The 20,419-nt window shown below is 39.5% G+C and overlaps 1 protein-coding gene across 1 annotated transcript; it reads left to right on the top strand.

Annotated features, from left to right (window-relative positions):
- Positions 1–9,180: 9,180 nt before the first annotated feature.
- LOC143402341 (transmembrane protein 254-like) lies at positions 9,181–9,555 on the top strand. Its single transcript, XM_077109549.1, has one exon. It carries the CDS (start codon positions 9,181–9,183, stop codon positions 9,553–9,555), a length of 375 nt encoding a protein of 124 aa, XP_076965664.1.
- Positions 9,556–20,419: the final 10,864 nt, after the last annotated feature.

The following is a 20,419-nucleotide window of genomic DNA, read 5'->3' as shown; positions in this document are numbered from 1 at the left end:
TAAGCAAATGGACAATATTCTTATGTAGAAATCCTTGAAAAGAAATTAGAAAGGAGAAAGCAAATTCTACTGAGCTAAAAATATTGGAAAATAAGGATAATTTAAAAGGAAAAATTTCTTACATTGCTAGAACAATCAACTTCTTATTTCCAAATGATTATTTTGTGCTGTTGGTTCCATTAATTTTGCATAGTATATAATTTTCTCACCACCTTAGTGTGTCTACACGGATTACAGAAAAGAAAGGAAGAAACTGGGTGAAGAAAAGCCAGGGAAATTGGGCTAATTCCCTTTTTTCAATAGCACTAATGTATAGTCCCTTTAACCTTCCATATGGTGCTTTGTGTGATGGGTGTATAACATTTATATATGTTATTAGTGCCTTATTTTTTTCACTTGACTTTATTTCTTATCTGAAGAGCCATATCTATTTTTTGTGAGTGTTCTTTGGTCCCTTTATTTAAAAAGTGCTAATGAGATGGTATCTCTTTAGGGATGTATATAGCCTGTATTTGCTACCATAATCTACTGTATTATCTCTAGAACAGCAAATTAGCCAGTGCATTTTTCTTAAACTCATTGTTCATTTTAAAAGAAAGTATGAAATGAATATTAAGTACCAGAAATTCAAGCCATTAAACTTGAAGTGTATTTTAAACCACACCAAAAAAAAAAAAAAAAAAAAAGAATACTAATTAAATTTAAAACAGGAATTGGAATGACTGTCAGGTAAATCTATAGCTCAAACTAGGACAAAAGCATTAAAAATAAAACAAAGTATATGCTACTTCAGGTATTTGATCATTTCTCTACAACGTGTCTTCAGAGATATTTTATTAGTAATAAATTTCCATACAGATGTTGGATAACCATGAGATTCACAAATTCATGTTGCTGTTCATTCACTGTGGGCTTTATCAACATCAAGCTATTATGTTTAAAATATTATTTTGCTCTTCTTGGTCTGTGTCTTTTGTTTTGCTTTATACAAAATGCTGGTTTTGTTGTATTCTTTATGTACCATAGTATGTAATTCAGCTTTTCCTGATGAATGTATGATGAATGAATAAAATAAACCATGTGTTTAGAAAAGACAAAGATACAGGTTGTATATGCAAATATGTGTAAATATTTGATGAAGAAAAAAATAGAAAAGAATCTTCCTATCCAACAGATAGGTCCTGCTGGACAGGACCTGGAAATTAGCAGATTTTTTTTTTTTTTTAAGCAGTGAAATTTAAAAATCTATTACCTCAAGAATTTTCAGTGGATATGTGTCAGTGTACTGCTCCTTCTATAGAAGTACTATCTCACTTGCTGCTGGTGGTAAAACAACCCAAGTGTCAGATCACATAAATTTTAGGGACACATCTTTGAAAAGATGAATACCTTGTGATATTCTTGTAGAGTCTAATTATAGACTTTTGGTAATTTCCCTATAGCCTTTTGTTGTAGCTGGGCTTTTATTTTTTATTTTTTATTTTTTTTAATTATTTTTGGTTGGTTATTTTAAGATGGGAGGGTAATCTTGAGTCTGAGATCAGATCTCATGGAAAAATCTAATGATGCTCACTCTACATGGATGAAAACTATAAGGGGAATCAGCTGTGACTGTCACTGTATGAGCTGTCGTGTGGATTACTGTGAGTGCCGTTTACTGCAGGATGTGTGCGATACATCGTGCAACGTCATCTAGCAACACCTAATAAAAGTTTTTTAAGAGACAAGACTCTCGAGTTTTTTTCAATAGATTTGGATTCTAAAGTAAATGAATTAGTGCCAAAACTCAAACAAAAGTAAATCTGAAGTTATTGGAGTCATTTCTGCACTGGATTCTCAGAAAAGAGAAGCAGAAATGAACAGAAATTTATGAGTGTGATTTTGGTGGAGTGTGTTGCTGTGACAAGTTTTTGGAGAAAAGCACCAAAAGGTGAAGATTGGTCCAGATATTCTTCAGTGAGTCATGATAAATAAATAACATGAAAGTAAGAGATTGGCTTAGTGTGGTGATCACTCTCCTGATAAAGGAAGCTAGACTAGCTAAAGAAAAGTGGAAACATCTAAGTCAAATATACACACCAACTCTACAACCTAGTAATACTTTTCCTAGCTGTGTTACAGGGAAAGAAGGGCATTTGTTGATCTGAAGGTATGTATAAGAATTTCTGTTAGCAGGAATATGGATAAATGCATAGGGGTATATTCATATAATGAAACATATCAGAGCAAGAAAGATGAAAAAAAATTGCACTGGGTATGGTGATGCACATTTCTAGTCTCAGAAGAATTGCAAGTTCAAGGCCAGCCTCAGTAATTTAGCAAGGCCCTAAGCAACTTAGTGAGATTCTGTCTCAAAATAAAAATATGAAACCAGCTGGGGATGTAGGTCAGTGATTACACACCTCTGGGTTCAATCCCCAGTACTCCTACCCCCCAAAACAATAATAATTGCAAAACTTACTGAGCAATCAATGCAAAAATAGTTGAATCTCATGAAGATTAGGTTGTACAAATTATGCTAGACACAATACAGTCTGCATTCCATATTTATATGATGTACAAAACTTCATCAGGATGGAGATATATATATATATATATAGTTTTTTGTGTTGGACATTTAAAATCTGTATACTTTAAACATCTTAAATATATTTTATTCCTCCATTTGAAAACTTAAGGGAGCAAAAAATATAATTTTTAAATTCAGAAGATAAAAATCACCTATAATTCCAGATACAGACAAACATGACTCCAATATGACATCTACCTAAAAGAATTTATTGTCTTTTATGCTATATTGTGTTTCTTGGATCATCAGAATACACTGAAAAAATAATATTTAACTTTGCAAATGGAATGTATTTTAGGTATTTGTATTTTCCTGCTGTTAGCAGGCTGCAGTGAACTCTCTTGGATGCAAATCTTGGGATAAATTCTTAGTAATGGAATTGCAGGATCAGAGGTTGAAAACCACTCTGAGACACATGCACACTCACATACCCAAATGTCAAATGTTTAAGTTGATGCCAGTTTATATTCCGGTGATCAGTTTACAAGAATATCCATTTCATTTCGTCCTCATAAAAATGATTTTGTCATTTTAAAAAATATGTGCCAATTTGACAGGTGATAAAGTGGCATCTAACCTTTTTTAAACATGTCCAGACTGGTTACATACATTATACTGAATTTCTGTTCTCTAAATTGCCCTTAAATCCATTTGCATTTAGTTTCTTTCATTGTAATAAGCACTCATGTATCTCCAAGCCCTAAGCTGTTATTTTTAAATACAAAAGATGGTGGTATCTCCTATTATAATTACAGTTGCCAACAACACACACATGCATGATACAGTAGAAATGTATTGCACTTACACAATTCACCACAAATGTTTGGCATGACATATGCTCCAACATAAATATAAGCTGGGAACTGTGAATTCCTGTTTCTTCTGGCATTCTGGTCCCACAGTGCCTCTTCCAAGTGTTGAGCAGGCTGAATGTGTTCTGGCATTGAACAGTGTTTTTCAAACTACATACACCCTCATTTTAAGCCACTTATGTCATCCAGCCCTCAGAGTGGGGAGTGGGGGGGGAATGTCTTTAACATGGCCAGGGTAGTCTATTGAGAGATGATGGATTAGCCATCAATGGGAGACCTCCTTATGAAGTTTCTTCCTTGCCCTTACCTAATACTCTGTTCCACGTATTTATTAACTGCCTTTATATTTCATCTTAGTTACCACTAGGAGTTTCATGTTAAATGAGGTCAGGTGCTGTGGCACACACCTGTAATCCTGGAAGTTCAGGAGGCTGAGACAGGAGGATCAAGAAAGAGTTCAAAGCCAGCCTCAGCAAAAGTGAGGTGCTAAGCAACTCAGTGAAACCCTGTCTCTAAATAAAATACAAAATAGAGCTGGGGATGTGGCTCAGTGGTCAAGTGCCCCTGAGTTAAATCCCCCCTAAACCCCTCCAAAAAGAGGTAAATGACTGTATTATTCAGCATGAAACTTAGAGTAAGCCAGGTTTTAACTCTCAGATCCTAAGTGGGGTAGGTTTGTGAAGAAGGTAAGAGTATAGCTTGATGGCTAGACTGCTGGATTCAAACCCCAACTCTGCATCTTCCAGGCTGTGTAATCTTGGGTAAGTCATTTAACGTCTGTGTGAGTTGGTTTTCTCTTCTATAAAAGGAAACTAACAGTATATGCCTCCCAGTGCAGTTTTGAGGATTAACCAAGTTTTATACAAGTTTAAGCACTTGCTCTTATGAGATTTCAAGAAACCTTAGTTCTTGTTACTGTTAGTAACTGTCCATTTGAACAGGTTGGCTAATACAAAATGAAGCAATGATGTCAGCCACAAGCAACTGAGAATGAAAGCTTAGTACCTTGTCTCAGAGTTGTGATATGAAGTGCCCTAAAAGACAAATTATTTTAATGCATGATGCCTGACACATATATTTCCGGATTAGTATATGGTTAAATGTAAAATTTTACTCAGAAAGTCATTAATTAGTCAACATCTATTGTTTTCTCCTCTTCACCCACCCAACCACAGCCAATTTTTCTCATGATCCACCCCATCAATGAAACCAATTAGTTCAGAGATGGATGCCTGAGTCAAATGAAGCCAACTATCACCCCTCCTCCTCAGTCTTTCAACCCAAGACCATAGAAAACTCTTATCTGTCCTCCTCTAATGTTATAACTATGAAATGTGAGCCTATGAGCTTCCAGAAGATGTTTCTTCCACCTAGAAGAGAGGTGACTGGAGGGATGCCTCTATTAGCCAAAAGTTACCAGCAAATAACAGAAGCTAGAAGAGTTTCAAGAACAGGAAAGAATTCTCCCTTCAGAAAGTGCATGACCCTGTCAATGCCTTGACTTTAGACTTCTAGCCTCCAGGACAACGAGACAGTAAATTTCTACAGTTTCAACCCACTTTGTTTAGAACAAAGCTACTAATAGAAGCTGAGAGAAAGCTGGAAAAATATTGGCAATATTCACAGGGATCTACATCACCCTTATAGAACCTATCGTTCCTGTGTTTTCCCAAGCAATGTAGTTCTGGAGGCCAGGGTTTCTTTGGTCTATGAGTGTAGTGACAGTTCTGACAGTGAGCATCTCATATCAACTAGAAATCAAGCATGCCATCTCCTTAAAGCACCTGTCCAAAAAGTGATACAACAATACAGACACAGTCACCACAGATCATGAAGCTTTCCCCCAATCTCCTGGCCATAGTGAGTGAATCTCTGGGGCATGGCTGCCATTCATTCATCCAACAAATACTTTTTGAGTACCTACTATGTGCCATTCTCTATTCCAAGACTCGGTGATACAGGAGTCAACAAAAGATGCCTGCCTTCATGGAGCTCACATTTTACAGTCATGGAGGAAACAGACCAATAAGTAAAATATGTAAATCGTAGAAGCAAAAAGGAGAAAAGTAAATCAGGGAAAAGAGTTGGACAATGAGGTCATGGAGTATGGGCTGCTTAAGAACTGGAATTTGAGCATAAGCATGCGAGAAGGGAGGAAGCTGTGTTGACGAGTTGCACTGCAAGAAAAGCAATCAAGACAGAGGAAGCAGCTGGGCAAGGATCTAGAGCAAGATGCGAGAGTAGCCAGAATAGAAGCAGGTGAAAGTGGTATGAACAGAGGATTAGGGGACAGTGCTGCAAAGGTAGAAAGAGAATTGGAATATTTTCATTCTATTGAAGTGAGACGAGAAGTCTACTGGAGATTATAGGCAGAAGGGTAATATGACCATCCCTATTTCCCAACAGAATCACTCTGGCTTCTGACATGAGACCAGATTGAAGCAAGGCCAGATAAGAAACGAGAGATCAGCCAGGAGGGCAGCACAATATATCAGGAAAGATTCTGAAGGCAGCTTGGAGCAGGACAGTGATAGTAGGTACAATGAGAAGTTTTTAAATTTAAGATTAGAACTAATAAGATCTGATGCATTAGCAAAGCAAGTTTTTTGTTTTTTGTTTTTGTTTTTGTTTTTTTTTAACCACTCAATACAATATTTCTGTGTTTATCCAGGATATATTAGAGCAGGAAGACTCTATATCAATGAAATAGAGAATTCCAGGTCTCAGTGGCCCAAACCTGGGCTGCCTGCTCACTCCAGACCACAGCTAGATTAGGCAATCTCAGCCCCAGAGGTTACATGCAAAGCCTATTATATAGAGAGATCTTCTGCAGAACTAGGAATGCCTGGTTTAGTGGATGCAGCCCCTCAGTTCTGCTGGTCTTGTTAGATTCTACTGTTTTCTCATTAAGTTGCTGGTGGACACTCCCTGTTAGTAAGCTGTGGTTGGACTTCTGGCAGCATTTCTTACCAGAATCATTCTCGTGGCAGAAGCTAGAAACATAATTTTTAAATGCATACCAGAAAGGTGAGAGAGTAAAAGAAGTCTGAGCTCTCCATTGGTCAACCCTGTAAAAAGTGAGCAAGAGATAGGGGAAAAAAAATGCCTATTGACTAGCCAGAGGGTAGTTCCAACATGAAAAAGATGCCTAGTCTTGTTTCAGTTGACCTCCTCTCTCCATAATAAAATCCTTGGTCACAGGCAATCATTTCTTCTTTCTTTATTCAACAAGTGATGACAGCACACATAGCAGGATGCCCACGTTATTTATCATGGGGCCTCAGAAGGGACAAGGCAAATCTGTGCACATGCCACCAGAGCTGAGCCCTGTGGCCGCTACAGGACCATACTCACAATGTAAAGGGAAACTATCTTAAAAATTATCCCTCAAAAGTGTTTCGTAGTTATTCTTCTATTGCCAAAAATATTTTAATGGACTTTTGGCATTCAGACCTTCAGGTATTTGAAGGACATGTGAGAAGGGCAGCCTCTTGACATGGATTCCAGATGCCCAAGCTAGAAAGCTGGGACTCACCTTGTGTGGCTCCTTTCACCCAACCTAGTCCTTTCTGTCCCTAGCCCTGTTGATTACAACTCCTAAATGACTTCTCTCTACTCACACCTTCATCCTATCAATGCAGATTACCCTCATTTCTCATTCAGACCACAGCAGTTACTGGTGTTTTCACTTTCAGGCTCCCTCTCAGTATTTCCCAAACCTATGACAGTGACAGGCTCATAGGAGGTGTCCACTGTGCTTTTTTGGACAAAAGATTATAGTCCTTTATTAGAGTCCTTTACAGTACTATTGGGGTGATGTTGCTAAAATAAAATCTGACCTTGTTGCTTCTGTCTGGGGCAGGAGGGTCCTTTTCTGAGAAACAGACTTTAAAACCAGAATTTGCACTTAGGTGTTTTTGTTTGTTTGTTTTTGCTACATTCTCTCAGCATGAACGTCTTGAGGGAGTAGCGGAATCAAGATTAGATAGGGAGAGAAAGGGGGCTGCATTGAAGTCCCCACAAATGCCTGGGTCCATCAGCAGGAAGCTAGATAGCCCTGCAGACTGTCCCAAATTGAGCCGAGTAGACCAGGCCTTTATACCTACTACATACAGCAGACTCTGAACACCACCTGCTCCTGGGAGCAGGACATTCGTCTGAGAACACTAGAGTGGGGGACGCAGCTGAGAGCTCCTGTGAACACTCAGTAGCATTCAGCAGCAGTCCTGGGGATGGAGTGGTTGAGATGAGATGGGATGAGGTAGGTGCCCGGGGGCGGAGTGGGGGGTGGAACTTGAGGTACACATTCCAAGTTACTTGTCCATTCCATGTGGACTCTGGGATTTCCTCTATCCCCAATATGAAACAGGCCTCTTCTTCCCACCTCACTCTATAATCACCAAAAGAATTGATTATTTTTACTTTTATAATATCTGAGGCTCCCTAGCAAAAAAATTAATTCCAGTAGGTCAGGGTTCCTATTCTACTCATTAGTGTGCCCCCTGAACCTTCTACAGTAACTGGCAGGCACATCATGACACTGAAATGCTTGTAGAATAAAGGGTAAAACTAAAAATAGGAGATGGAGCCCAAGATTATGCAACCCTGGAAATGATAAAGCCAGAGATTCAAATTGGGTCTTCCTAATCCAAACATGTGAGTGTAGTAGATTAGAACAGAGCCACTGGAGATGGAAAGAATGTGGGACAGAAAAGAGAAGCCAATGTCACTACCTTGGGTCCTCACCCTCCAGCTGGTGTTAAATTCGAAGGGTTGAATTTAACCTGGTTTCTGCCCCAGAAGAATTCTATCTTTTGAAGAAAGAAAGAAAGAGAGAGAGAGAGAGAGAGAGAGAGAGAGAAGGGAGGGAGGGAGAAAGGAAGGAAGGAAGGAAGGAAGGAAGGAAGGAAGGAAGGAAGGAAGGAAGGAAGGAAGTCATACCCTTTCACAATTTCAACATCCTTCTCTTCTCCCCATTCCCCAATGCCCATCACCAACAAAATAAAGCAAGATAAAGCAAAAACAAATTAGAATTGCCTTTGTACAAAATAGAGAAGGCCTCTGCTGGCAGGAGCCTCCACCTAGGCCCTGTGACCAGTCCACCCCATTCTTCTGATCCTTACCCTGCAGCTGTGCAGGTCCCACCAAAGCCTGTTGGGGCTAGCGGCAGGACGCCAGGGAACCACTGCTGAACTGGGATTGAAATTTTAGGGGGCATCAGAGCGTGGGCACACGAGCATCGCTGTCCACTGCAGCCTTGGCATGGAGGCCGCCAGCGGGCAGTGGTTAGGCCAGGGTGGTGGTGACTGTTCTGGCTCCAGGGTAGGCGGCGGAGTGGGTTATGGAGCGCGCATGGTGCAGAGCGCGTGCCTGTGGAGCGCTCTTCGCCACCTCTGTAGCGGTTCCCTGCCCAAAGCTGGATCTGGAGGGAGGACGGATCTCCACCCAGGATGAAGAGCAAGGGGAGCAATTCCCAGGCAGCAGCATCTATGTGGGGACAACACAATCCGAGGCGGTCTCCGTTATCTGCGTGCTTGAAGGATAAATACTTTTTTTGTTGTTGTTTAATAAGTTTAATGTTTCTGAAGAGGTTGGAAGGCAGCTACCTAAAGTATCTTGCTTACATCTTCCATTTATCTGTTCACTTTTCTACATTTCATTTTGAACGTAACCCAAAAGAAAAAGACTGGAAAGAGATGAAAGGGAAGAGAGAAAAGGAAGGGAAACTTAAGAAGATAGGTTAGGCCCACCCCCGCGCTGAACTGTGTGGCCGCGCAATCCCCTGGAGATGCTGCAGTGATGGCGACTGTAGCAGATGGTGCAGCCTACTTCCGGAGGGGCAGTCTGTTCTGGTTCACAGTCATCACCCTCTCCTTTGGCTACTACACGTGGGTTGTCCTCTGGCCCCAGAGTGTCCCTTATCAGAGTCTTGGACCCCTGGGCTACTTTACTCAGTATTTGGTGAGCCACCATCACACCCTCCTGCAAAATGGGTATTGGCTTGCCTGGCTGATTCACGTGGGAGAGTCCTTGTATGCCATGGTGTTGTGCAAGTATAAAGGAATCACAGACAGTCCCGCTCAACTACTCTGGTTCCTGCAGGCTTTCCTCTTTGGGATAGCATCTCTCTCTATCTTGATTGCTTACAGGCCAAAGTGCCAAAAACACAGTTAAAGGAGAAAGCCAAAACTTCCTCTCCACTTTCACATTCAGGCTCTCTTTTGAGGGGTGCTATGTTTACTTGATGATCTTTCTACATTTCTAAAAGTGTCTGTCCTACAAAGGTATTTAAGACCCCCTCAATGTTCATTTTTCTTCCGTATGCTCTGGTTGAGCTTGTGTAGACTAGTTATTACCTAAGAAAGAAATAAGAATAACTTGGTTTTCCAAGGTCTGCAGAAAACTTGAATGGCAGCAGACTTGCAGCCTCCCCCTCCGAGGCCCTTGGCTGTGCTGGTCCCTCTCTGTCTTCAGGGCTGAAAGGAGTACTAGATTTGCTTGCTGGTGGGCCTGTGCTCCCTGTTTCTGAGTAAAGCATCTCTTCTAAATTTGTTCTCGCCTTTCTGAACCAAAATGAAATGACACTTCCATAATATATTTGTTAGACACCTGTGAGACAGGATCTTATCTCCTCAACTAAGCAATTGTGTAAAGGCCCAAAGGACCTGCCGAGAACCCAGAGCAGAGGACCAGGGCCGGGTCTCCCTGATGCTGCCAGCCAGCAGTGATCCTTCCCTACACACGGCCCCAGGGACACAGTACTCTGTGGTAGACAGAGTGTGATGGCCACTGCTAGATTGCACCTTCAATTCAGGGCCACAACTCAGGCAGCTATCCTTTTCCCCGGGGCACCTGTTCCCACCTGTGCATCAGGTGGTTCTCCTCCAGTGTTATTGAGAAAGGAGGGAAGCACTTAGCTTTCTACTTGTTCTGTATCATTCATTCTGTGTACCCTCGTCTCCTACTACAGCACAAGATGCCTTCAGTAGTGGTGGCATCTTTCTGTGGGTCCTCTGGGGAAACGTGGATTGTTCCCCACTCTCCCACTATCTGTCACTTTCTTCATCCAGCCCTAGCTTACTCAGTCACACCCACATTCCTCTCTAGAGATGCTAACCTCTGGGTTTTCCAGCTGGTTACTACCTCCCTGATTAACCTGAATGTACTTTATTACTACTGGCCTTTGGGGAGAGATGTCCCCTATCTCTGTCCCTTTACCTTGGCAGAATGGCGCCATCACACTTAGGAGACATTAGGGCTCCTTCTGTGAAAAGCATCTGCTTTTCTCTGGAAGCTATTTCTCATTTCCCTTTATGATTCCTTGGGCAGGTTGTTGTATTAGCAAACATTTATAAGAAACAACTCTCCCCAAAAAGAAAGCCCCCATGAGAGATCAGAGCTATGAATTGTTTTTAGTGGAGATAACTTTTTTGCAAATATATCTCAGTCTTTTTTTTTTCTCTTGGAGAAAAAGAAAAAAAAATAAAAAGTAAAGAAAAAATAATTGACCAGGAGTTAAGCATTATGGAGATCCAATCCAGATTTTTTTTAAAGCATAGCTGTCTCCAAATTGACACTAATAATGACAAAAATACTAATGGTGCCCAGAACAATGTGGCAGATGATTGAATGAAATAGACTAACTCAAATAAAATGCTGTGAGTTTCTCTACAAAAAATTTAAAAAAAAAAAAGAAGAAGAAGAAGAAGAAGATAGGTTAGCAAAAAGGGATCACTAACCTTGCAGTAACCAGCAAGACCCCTGTAGGAGGGTAGGGGTGAAAGGTGGAAAGAATTTTCATTTGCCAAGTGGATATAATGAGCAGAAATCTTCAGGGTTGCATATAATTTTTTTTTTTGAATCTTCATAACCTTATGAGTTAAATACCATTCCCATTTCAAAGATGAAGAAAGTGAAACAGGATGGAGACATAATGCCAGCCTGATTCAAATTCCAAAGCAAATTCCTTTGCACTACATCAGGGTGTCCTGGAAATTACAGTGGCTGCATTATTCATTAACATTTGACCAAAAATGAATAGCTTGCCCCCTGTCACAGTCTGGAAGGGTCCTGAACTGAGATCTGAACCCAGAGTTCAGAAGTCTGAAGCCACAGCACTAGATTGCTTTTCAGAGTCCTTCTCTGATTAACCAGGAAATTCGAGGCAAGTTACCCAAACTTCTTAACACTTGCAGTTTTGAAAAAGACCTTGGGAATTAGGAAATAATAACATTGAATTGTCCCCATCAAGTGAAACAGTGTATCTGAAAGCACACCTACAACCAATGGTTATTTTCTCTCTGACATTCATTCTTTCAAATTTTATTAAATATTATTTATTCAGTTAATTACTCTTTAAGTAAATATGTTTTGTGCCCCTTGCTCTGTTTTAAGAAATATGCTATATATGCATTCAAGAAAAGGCTAGGCTGCAACCCTGGTCTAGTGGAAAGAATATTAGATAATGCTTGGGAGATAGATTTCTGTCTTGAATGTTTTCACTAGTTTGTTCTCTGATACCTGCCCAGATGTTGATATAAAAATGAAAGAGTGCAAGAGCAATCTCGAAGGCCTCTTTCAGCTTTTAAATTTGGACCTATGCAACCTACTTTTAATTTTTTTTTATTTGTTATTTTTAGACATACATGAAAGTATAATGTATTTTGGCATATTACACATACATGGAGTATAACTTATTCTAATTAGGATTCATTCTTGTGGTTGAACATAGTGTGGAATTATCCTGGTTGTGTATTCATATGTGAACATAGGAAAGTTACATCCAATTAGTTCTGCTGTTTTTCTTATTCTCATCCCCTCTCCCTTTTCTTCATTCCCTTTGTCTTATTCAATGAACATCTATTCTTCCATCCCCCTTCCTTTATTGTGTTTAGTATCTACATATCAGAGAAAACATTGGCCTTTGGTGTTTTGGAATTGGCTTATTCTTAGCATGACAGTCTCCAGTTCCATCCATTTCCTGGAAAATGCCATAATTTCATTCTTCTTTATGACTGAGTAATTTTCCATTATTATATAAATATATACCACATTTTCTTTATTCAGTCATCTGTTGAAGGGCACCTAAGTAGGTTCCATTGCTTGGCTATTGTGAATTTAGCTGCTATAAACATTGAGATGACTGCATCACTGTAGTATGCTGATTTTGAGTCTTCTGGGTTTCTACCATTTGAGTCCTGTTTCTACCAAGGAGTGGGATAGCTGGGTCCACTGGTGGTTCCGTTCCAACTGTTCTAAGAAATCTCCACACTGCTTTCCAGCGTAGTTGGACCAATTTGCAGTCTCACCAGCAATGTATGAGTGGACCTTTCCCCACACATCTTCTCCAACATTTATTTTGACTTGTTTTCTTGATAATTGCCATTCTGATGAGAGTGAAATGGAATCTCAGTGTAGTTTTAATTTGCACTTCTTTAATTGCTAGAGATGATGAACATTTTTTCATATTTTTGTTGACTATTTGTATTTCTTCTCCTGTGAAATTATGCAACCTACTTTTAAAATTAGTTCAAACTACTCAGTTCTAGTATTTCTCAGACCCAGACTGGGAATGTCAAACCACTTCATCTTTGTGTAAGATGCTTCTCTACCTCCACTTCCTCCTAACTTCAAGTCTCCATAGTCCTATGACCCAGCATCTTCTCCTGCAGGATGCCTTCCTGTCTGTACCCAGCCAGGTACATCACCATGGGCGCATCTGTTGAGGACTCTACAAGTCACCACTGGACAAGGCAGTCATATTGACATTATAGGTTTCCTAAGTAAAGTACCACACACTCAGTGGCTTAAAGTCTTCTCACAGATCTGAGGCCTGAGGTCTGAAATCAGCATCAGCAAGTCTGTCTCCTTTGGACTGAAACAAGCAATTAGGCACTTTCTGGCTCCTTCTGGCAGCTCTGAAGGTGGCTCTGTTTTGTTCCCCCTCCTAACTTCTGGAAGTTGCCTCCCTTCCTGGGCCTTCCTTTACCTGTAGTGCCTCCACTTTCCCCAGGGTGGTGTTAAGTGCTGAATTGGATTCTTTCCTAATTCATATGTTGGAGTTCTAACCCATGGAATCTCAGATTGTGACTGTATTTGGAAATAAGAGATTTAAGGAGATGATAGTTTAGGGATTACAGTTGAAAGACCCAGGCATTAAACAAAGATCATAGACTTGGTCCCACAAATGTTGGTTTCACGTTCTATCTCAGGGACCTCGGACAAGGTAATTAACCTCCCTGTACCTCTCAGAATCTATAAAATCAGAATAGATTTTTAGTTAAAGGTTGTTGTGAGTTTTAAACGCCTTGTATGTGCTACCTTGATAACCACAGCAGTGACACACAGTCATCGATCACTTAACAAATATTATTTAAAGAATTAAAGAAGGGCTGGGGTTGTGGCTCAGCGGTACAGCACTTGCCTAGTACGTGCGAGACCCTGGTTCGATCCTCAGCACCACATAAAAATAAATAAATAAAATAAAGGTAGCAAAAAAAAAAAAAAAAGAAAGAATACTTTCCCTTCTTTCCTCTATGGAATTCTCTGGAAGACTGAGACAGTGTGTAGCCATCCCTACAAAAGCAAGGGCCCTAACACAAACCACAAAACAGTCCAGGGAGCCCTCCAGGCTCCATGTTGCAAAACCCACCACATATTCTCTGTTGCTGAAGGGTGCTGGGACATGCAGTCAATTAGATACAGGTGCTATTTCCTTTCCAGAAAGTGCATAATTGCTTGTTTCAGTCCAAAGACAGCAATATCTTATATTAGAATTTGAAAGTCACCTAATCTTCCACAGCCTGTTTCTACATTATTAAATTTTAAAACACCATCCTATTTGTGAAAGTGATCATAACTAATTTAAATGATTCTAAATAGTTGTTAAATCACAATGTAAGCAGATTCTGTTTCGTTAGAAAATCATTTGAGCAGCACATTTACTTTTTAGAGCTGGAATCAAATATGTCTATCTCCTATACTATGCATTTCTATAATAAGGAAAAGGCTCTTAAAAGTGTATTATTTATTAGCATATGACTGTTTCTTTTCAGACACTAATATCATTGTTAACAAAGATATTTTTTCTTGATGCTACTATTTTAACTAGGATTTTGTTCTTGGCTTGTGTCCCCAATCAAGAAACTTACATCACATAAACAAGATGGTTTGGGGTAGTGAAATGAGCAGGGCTCAGGTGTCTAAAGCCTGGTTCCTACTGCCGGCTCCTAGGCTATTGCGCTGGTCCAGCTGCTCAAACCATCTTCAGTGTTGGGGAGGGGACAACCAGCTCTCTAGAGTGCTATACCACAATGTATGACTAATAATGTATAATAAAATCAAACTAGCGCAAGTATAAGCCTCTTTCACAATTTTATGACATTCAATTTTGCTTTAACAACTACATAAAGGGAATAAATATACTGCGGATACTGTAATCACACAGGAGGCCCAAAGTAGTATTCAGTGAATGGAAACTCCCTCCTTCCTTCCCTCAAGCAAGTCACTCTTGACCCAGAGAATGTTATTGACCACAGCTGGGTAGTAATTGTGACCCCCCCCCACCGCCGCACAAATGAATATATTTTCTATATTGACCATGAATTCAACATTGAATGAACACGTATTGGCTTGCCAAATTGGAATTTCGGTTTGCCAAGTTAGACATGGGTTCATACTTTTAGACTTTTTAAGACTTATTTTATTTCTCTTAGCCTATCTGCTATTTAAATTAGGGACAGGAAGTGCCAGTCTGAAGAGGAGAGCCCTAGGAAATAGTACAGGCATGCCATGGGGGAGGTTGGATGATTTCCCCCTCAACCAGTGGGCACAGAGGCTCTTTCAACACCCAGAAATAGATCTCCTATTGCGCCTCTGTTTATCTCCTCTGACCATAAAAAGCAGCAGGCTCTGCAGGAAAAGCTGGCAGCTGCAATTAACTCCAGGCGGCCAGAAGCTGGAATCCTGAGCAAGGGGAATAAAGGCTGCTCAAAGAACTCATGGGGTCATGTTGCTAGCTCACTGCTAGAACCATTCAGTCTTCCAAGGAAGAAATCTGAACTAAACATCCCACACACCACTGCAAAATTTCCTGGAGCCACCAACAAGCACTCAGAATCATCGCATTCTTCTCAGAGTTGCTTCCTCATGATTATTTATTAAAGATCTACTATGTGACTAGCTACTGGTGGTGTTTTGTTAAATGAACTGCATTTTTAAAATGATTGATACAATTGTTCTCATCTTCCATTACTTTGAACTCAAACTTTGCTCAGTGTTAGACTATGAAAATAAAAAGAAGAAAATGCAATTGGTTTTTAAGGTCACCGGAGGCAATTTGAGGTTTCCACTGGAATACTTCACATATCATTTTGAACAGCCAACCATGTCACTAGGGAACAACATCAAACATCTCTCATATCTTTGTTAAGAGTTCTTCAGATCATCATCATCATCATCATCATCATCATCATCATCATCATCATCCCTACTACTTATCTTCTGCACAAGGGAAATTTTAATAAAGACCTGGGAACTGCAATGATGAATCCATTGGATACGCCACCAGGAATAGAAATGGGAAAATACCGTAGCATTGAGATGGCTTCTGAAGCCTATTCTGAGATGACCATTTCAACTTCACTTGGTGCTGTCACTCAAATAACCAAGAACAGTTTCCAGATCAACCCCCAAACTTTTTTAAGGTTGAACAAATGTACTTCATGCAAGAAGTCATCCTTTTTATGATGAAATGCCAATGCTTTGCATCTGATTTTTATTCCTCTATATAAAATTTGTTTTTTGAAGCAAAAATGAAAGTTCCCAAAGAGTTCTGGTTCTGCAAGGAGATGTGACACCCTGACAGCAGACCCCTTTCCCCCACAAAATAAAAGACAAAACACCTGAAAATGCTAAAAAAAAGTAAGCAAAACCAGGCAAATTGTGGAAGAATCAAAATGTGCAGAACCAATCCCCATAGTGGGAAGGTGCTTGGTTTTTATTCTCCAGTGGTTTGACCCCAGGCACAGTTGCAGAGGGCACAGCTGCTAAAATGCTAACAGAAGCCTGGTCCTGGTTCCGGCCTTCAAAAACCACAGAATGTAGGCAGATCAGCCTGGAGTGTGAGGGCAGGGACCTGAGAGGAGAGACTTGGCAAAAGGGAGATGGATTAAAAAAAGGAAATCTCAGCAGAGAACTAGAAATTACTTTTAAAAGAACCAAATGAGAATTTTTTAAAACTGAAAAATTTGATCTTTGAAATAAACTATTCAATAAACAGGTTCAATGGAGATAGAAGTGTAAAGAGTAAACTTGAAGATCAATCAATTAAAAATCATTCGGTTTGAAGACAAGAAAGAAAAAAAAAGATTGACAGAAAATGAAAAGAATTTAAAGGATCTATGGGACCACATCAAAAGTTTGAGATATTTTGTTCCTGGTGAGCAGAACCCTCTGCTTCCTGGTGGCTATGTCTTGAGTTGCTTTCCATCTCCACACGCTTCTTCCATAATGTTCTGCCTCACTCTTTGGAGTCAGCTTAAGAGACTGAGACCTCTGAAACCATGAGTGCCAAATAAACATTTCTTCCTCTAAAATTGTTCATGTCAGATCTTTATGTCACAGCAATGAAAAATTGGACAAAAACACAAATTGGTACTGAGAAGTGGTGTTGTTGCTGTGACTAACCTACCATGTGGTTCAGAAGCCCTTGGAGCTTTTTGGAGTTTGTGGGAAGAATTTTTAAAAGATGAGAGATGCAAGCTGGAAAAGCTTTAGAATTTTGTAAGCAAGGCTTAATGCGATGTTCTGGTGGGAGCTCAGAAGACCACAATGCCAATCAGACCGTGGATAGTAAAATCTGGGCTCATGAAGTTTCAGGCGAGAAGGAGGACTCTATTGGAAACTGGACTACAGGCCATTCCTGTTATATTCTGGCAAAGAAGTTGTCTATATTTTGCTCAGGTTCTGAGAATTTCTATAAGACTAAATTTAAAGATGATGGACTAATTAATCTGATGGAGGAACGTTCCAAGCAGTACAGCATTCAGGAGTGTCATGGTTATTGCTGGCAGCTTTTAGTTAAGTTTACTCTGATAATCAGGAGCATAAAGCAGAGCTGAAAAATTTTAAAAACTTGCAGTTTGGCTAGAAAAGTGTGTATAAAGCAGGGGATATGGAAGATGTGGTTGTTAAGAGATTACAGCCACTAAAGGGATGCTAAATTCTTTACCAGAAACAATAGGAGAGATGGCTTGAGGATAACTCAGGAATTGGCAAGACCATACCCATCTTAGGCTCAAGGTTGTAAAGGTAAATCATCATTTGGGAAGAGACCACAGGGGCACCATGTTTTCAAAAGGGGACATAGGAATTTGTTTCATTATGCTCAGCCACACAGGCATTCAGGGGCTGCTGCAGTCATGGTCCCAGGAGATTTGGCTATTGCTCAAGAAGGTGCAGACCTTAGCGTATACTCTGTGGTGCTCACTGTGCAGAAATGCAGGAGGATGCTGGAGTTAGGAGGTCATGAAGGTTTTCCACTGATCTTTCAAATGAAGACCTATGAAGCCAGGAAAGGTGGAGCAGGTTTGGTGTCTCTGCAGGCTGCCCTGAGAGGGTGATGCATGAAGAAGTGAGAAGGAAGTCAAAGCTATAGTAGAGATCCCTCAAAATTAAGAGATGACAGTACTGTGGAATGTGTGCCAAAGAAAGTTGCAGGCATAAAGCAGAATAAGCCAAAAGAAAGGCCATGTGGACTGCAACCAACAAGTCAGTAGGGGCAGTTACACGAGCCTTTGGAGAGAACATCATGATGTCATGTGCCTAAGATGCCAAATGTACAGCTACAGGACTTGTTTGCCTAGCTGAATTTTCGTCTTTCTTTGGTCCCATTCCTTCTTTCTATGCCTTTTTATCCCTTGTGAAATGGAGATGTTTACTCTGTGCCATTATGTATTAGATGCATGTAACTTGCTTTTGATTTTTATAGGAATTCACAAATTCCTATAAAAGGGTTGTCCCCTTTGAAGACATGTCAAAATTTAATTCCTATTGCGTGATATTAAGAGGGTGGAACTTTATTCCAACTATGATGTTTAGAGGGAGGGAATTGATTAGAATTAGGTAAATTTATCAGTGTGGACACCCCCAATTTAATTGCATATCAATGACTTTAAAAGAAGAGGAACACACACACACACACACACACACGCATGTCTCTTGCCATTTGATGCTCTGGTTTTCAATAAGAAAACCATCAACAGATGCAGTCCCTTGGAGATGTACAAAATTTTGATCCAAAATACACCTTTTCTTTCTTCATTTTTTGGGGAGGAAAGGGATGCTGGAGATTGGATCCAGGGGCACTTTACCACATCCTCAGACCATTTTATTTATTGATTTTTTTTTTTTTTTTTTTGAGACAAAGTCTCTCACTAAGTTGCTGAGGGCCTCGCTAAGTTGCTGGCTTTGAACTTGCCATCCTCCTGTTTCAGCCTCCCAAGTTACTGGGATTACAGTTGTGTGCCATCACATTCAGCTAGATCTTTTCTTTATAGCTGTCTTAGTCTGAGGCACAGTGTTATTAGGAACAGAAAACAGCAAAGATAAAAACTTTCTGGAAAATGTTCCTTAACCTGATTATAATAATGATTTATACATGAATGGAAGCTCATCCTAGAATACTTCAAATATAAAGGTAATGCCAATTGGATAATGAAATTGTTTAAAATTTTTTTAAAATTATGTATACACACAAAAGAAGAAAAATAGATCCTTCTACACCCAAATAAGATACAATGTTTATTTTCTTTTTTATTCTTTTGGCATTTTCTAAATTCTTATATTTACATAGCTTTCATTTGTGTTCAGATTCTTTTTGAAAGTTGGAAAAAATGAAATTATTGTTTTTCTAAACCTAAATTAAATATACTCATCTGGTTATATACTTGGGTATTTCCCATTACAGTTTTACAGAAGATTTTAAATTTGTATTTGTCTTATTAATTGAACTTTATTGTATGCACTTAAAGTCTTTATGGTTTTATTTCATTTGAGCTGGTAATTTAAATATGGATCTATATTAGATTTTAATTCCTGATTATATAAAACAAAAATAAAACACAAGAATTACATTCACCAAAATTAGCTGTCTTATTATACTTAAATAATTCAAACTTGAGCTGAAAATAATATAACCCAGTCTGTAACTCAGAAGGAATGTGGGTTATTACCACCCTCTGAGTTCATTATTTTTTCCTTTTACTTCTGAATGTGCTTTATCACAATATTTTGCTATTGTAATATGATGACCAGTGTTTCCATAGCTATTTCAAACACTACATAAGAATTTTGTGTGTTCTTAGACCTTTTACTTTCACTATGAACTCATATTTTGTGGATGTGATCAGAAGAAATCCATAGATTACTGAGTAAATCTATTTGCACTTCTCTATGATAATTTGCTGGTATATAAACCTTTTAAATAGAATATGGCTGAGACAAATGATTTTATATACCACTGTCTCTAAAGAATTTTCTTTTTTTAATGCACATTTGGATATTGTCACATAGCTTTTTTCTTTTCTAAAAGTTACAATCTAAGCCAATTACTCTTCATTTGGATTTCAACTAAAGAGGAAGCAATTTAAGTATTTGTAGACAAAATTTAATTAACAACCTGCTCAGCGATGTTGATGGCAATTATGTCTCATCAAAACATTGCAGCATCAGGAACAGCCTATCAGGCTGTACCCCCTCCAGAATGGCAGAGCCCAAGATTAGATCTTGTTTGGAGGTAATAATTTTGGGGGAGAGAGGATGTGAATCCAAACAACAGAAATGAGGGATGGGGAATGGAGGAAGTGCTGAGGAAGGATACATTATCAAAGGTCCCTTTGTGCAACTGTGCCTCAGTCCCACAGGACCTCTGAAGCACCACACAGTTTGCCTCAGAATCGCCCTCCCTGCAGACTGGAGATAATTATCACCAACTCTGGTCCCCATTTGGCAAGGGTTGGATGGAGCAATGACTCCCTCA

This window comes from Callospermophilus lateralis, chromosome 6 (assembly GCF_048772815.1).
Source record: "Callospermophilus lateralis isolate mCalLat2 chromosome 6, mCalLat2.hap1, whole genome shotgun sequence".
Taxonomy (NCBI): Eukaryota; Metazoa; Chordata; class Mammalia; order Rodentia; family Sciuridae; genus Callospermophilus; species Callospermophilus lateralis.
Note: the sequence above shows the minus strand (reverse complement) of the source record. Positions and strands in the feature narration are given on the sequence as shown.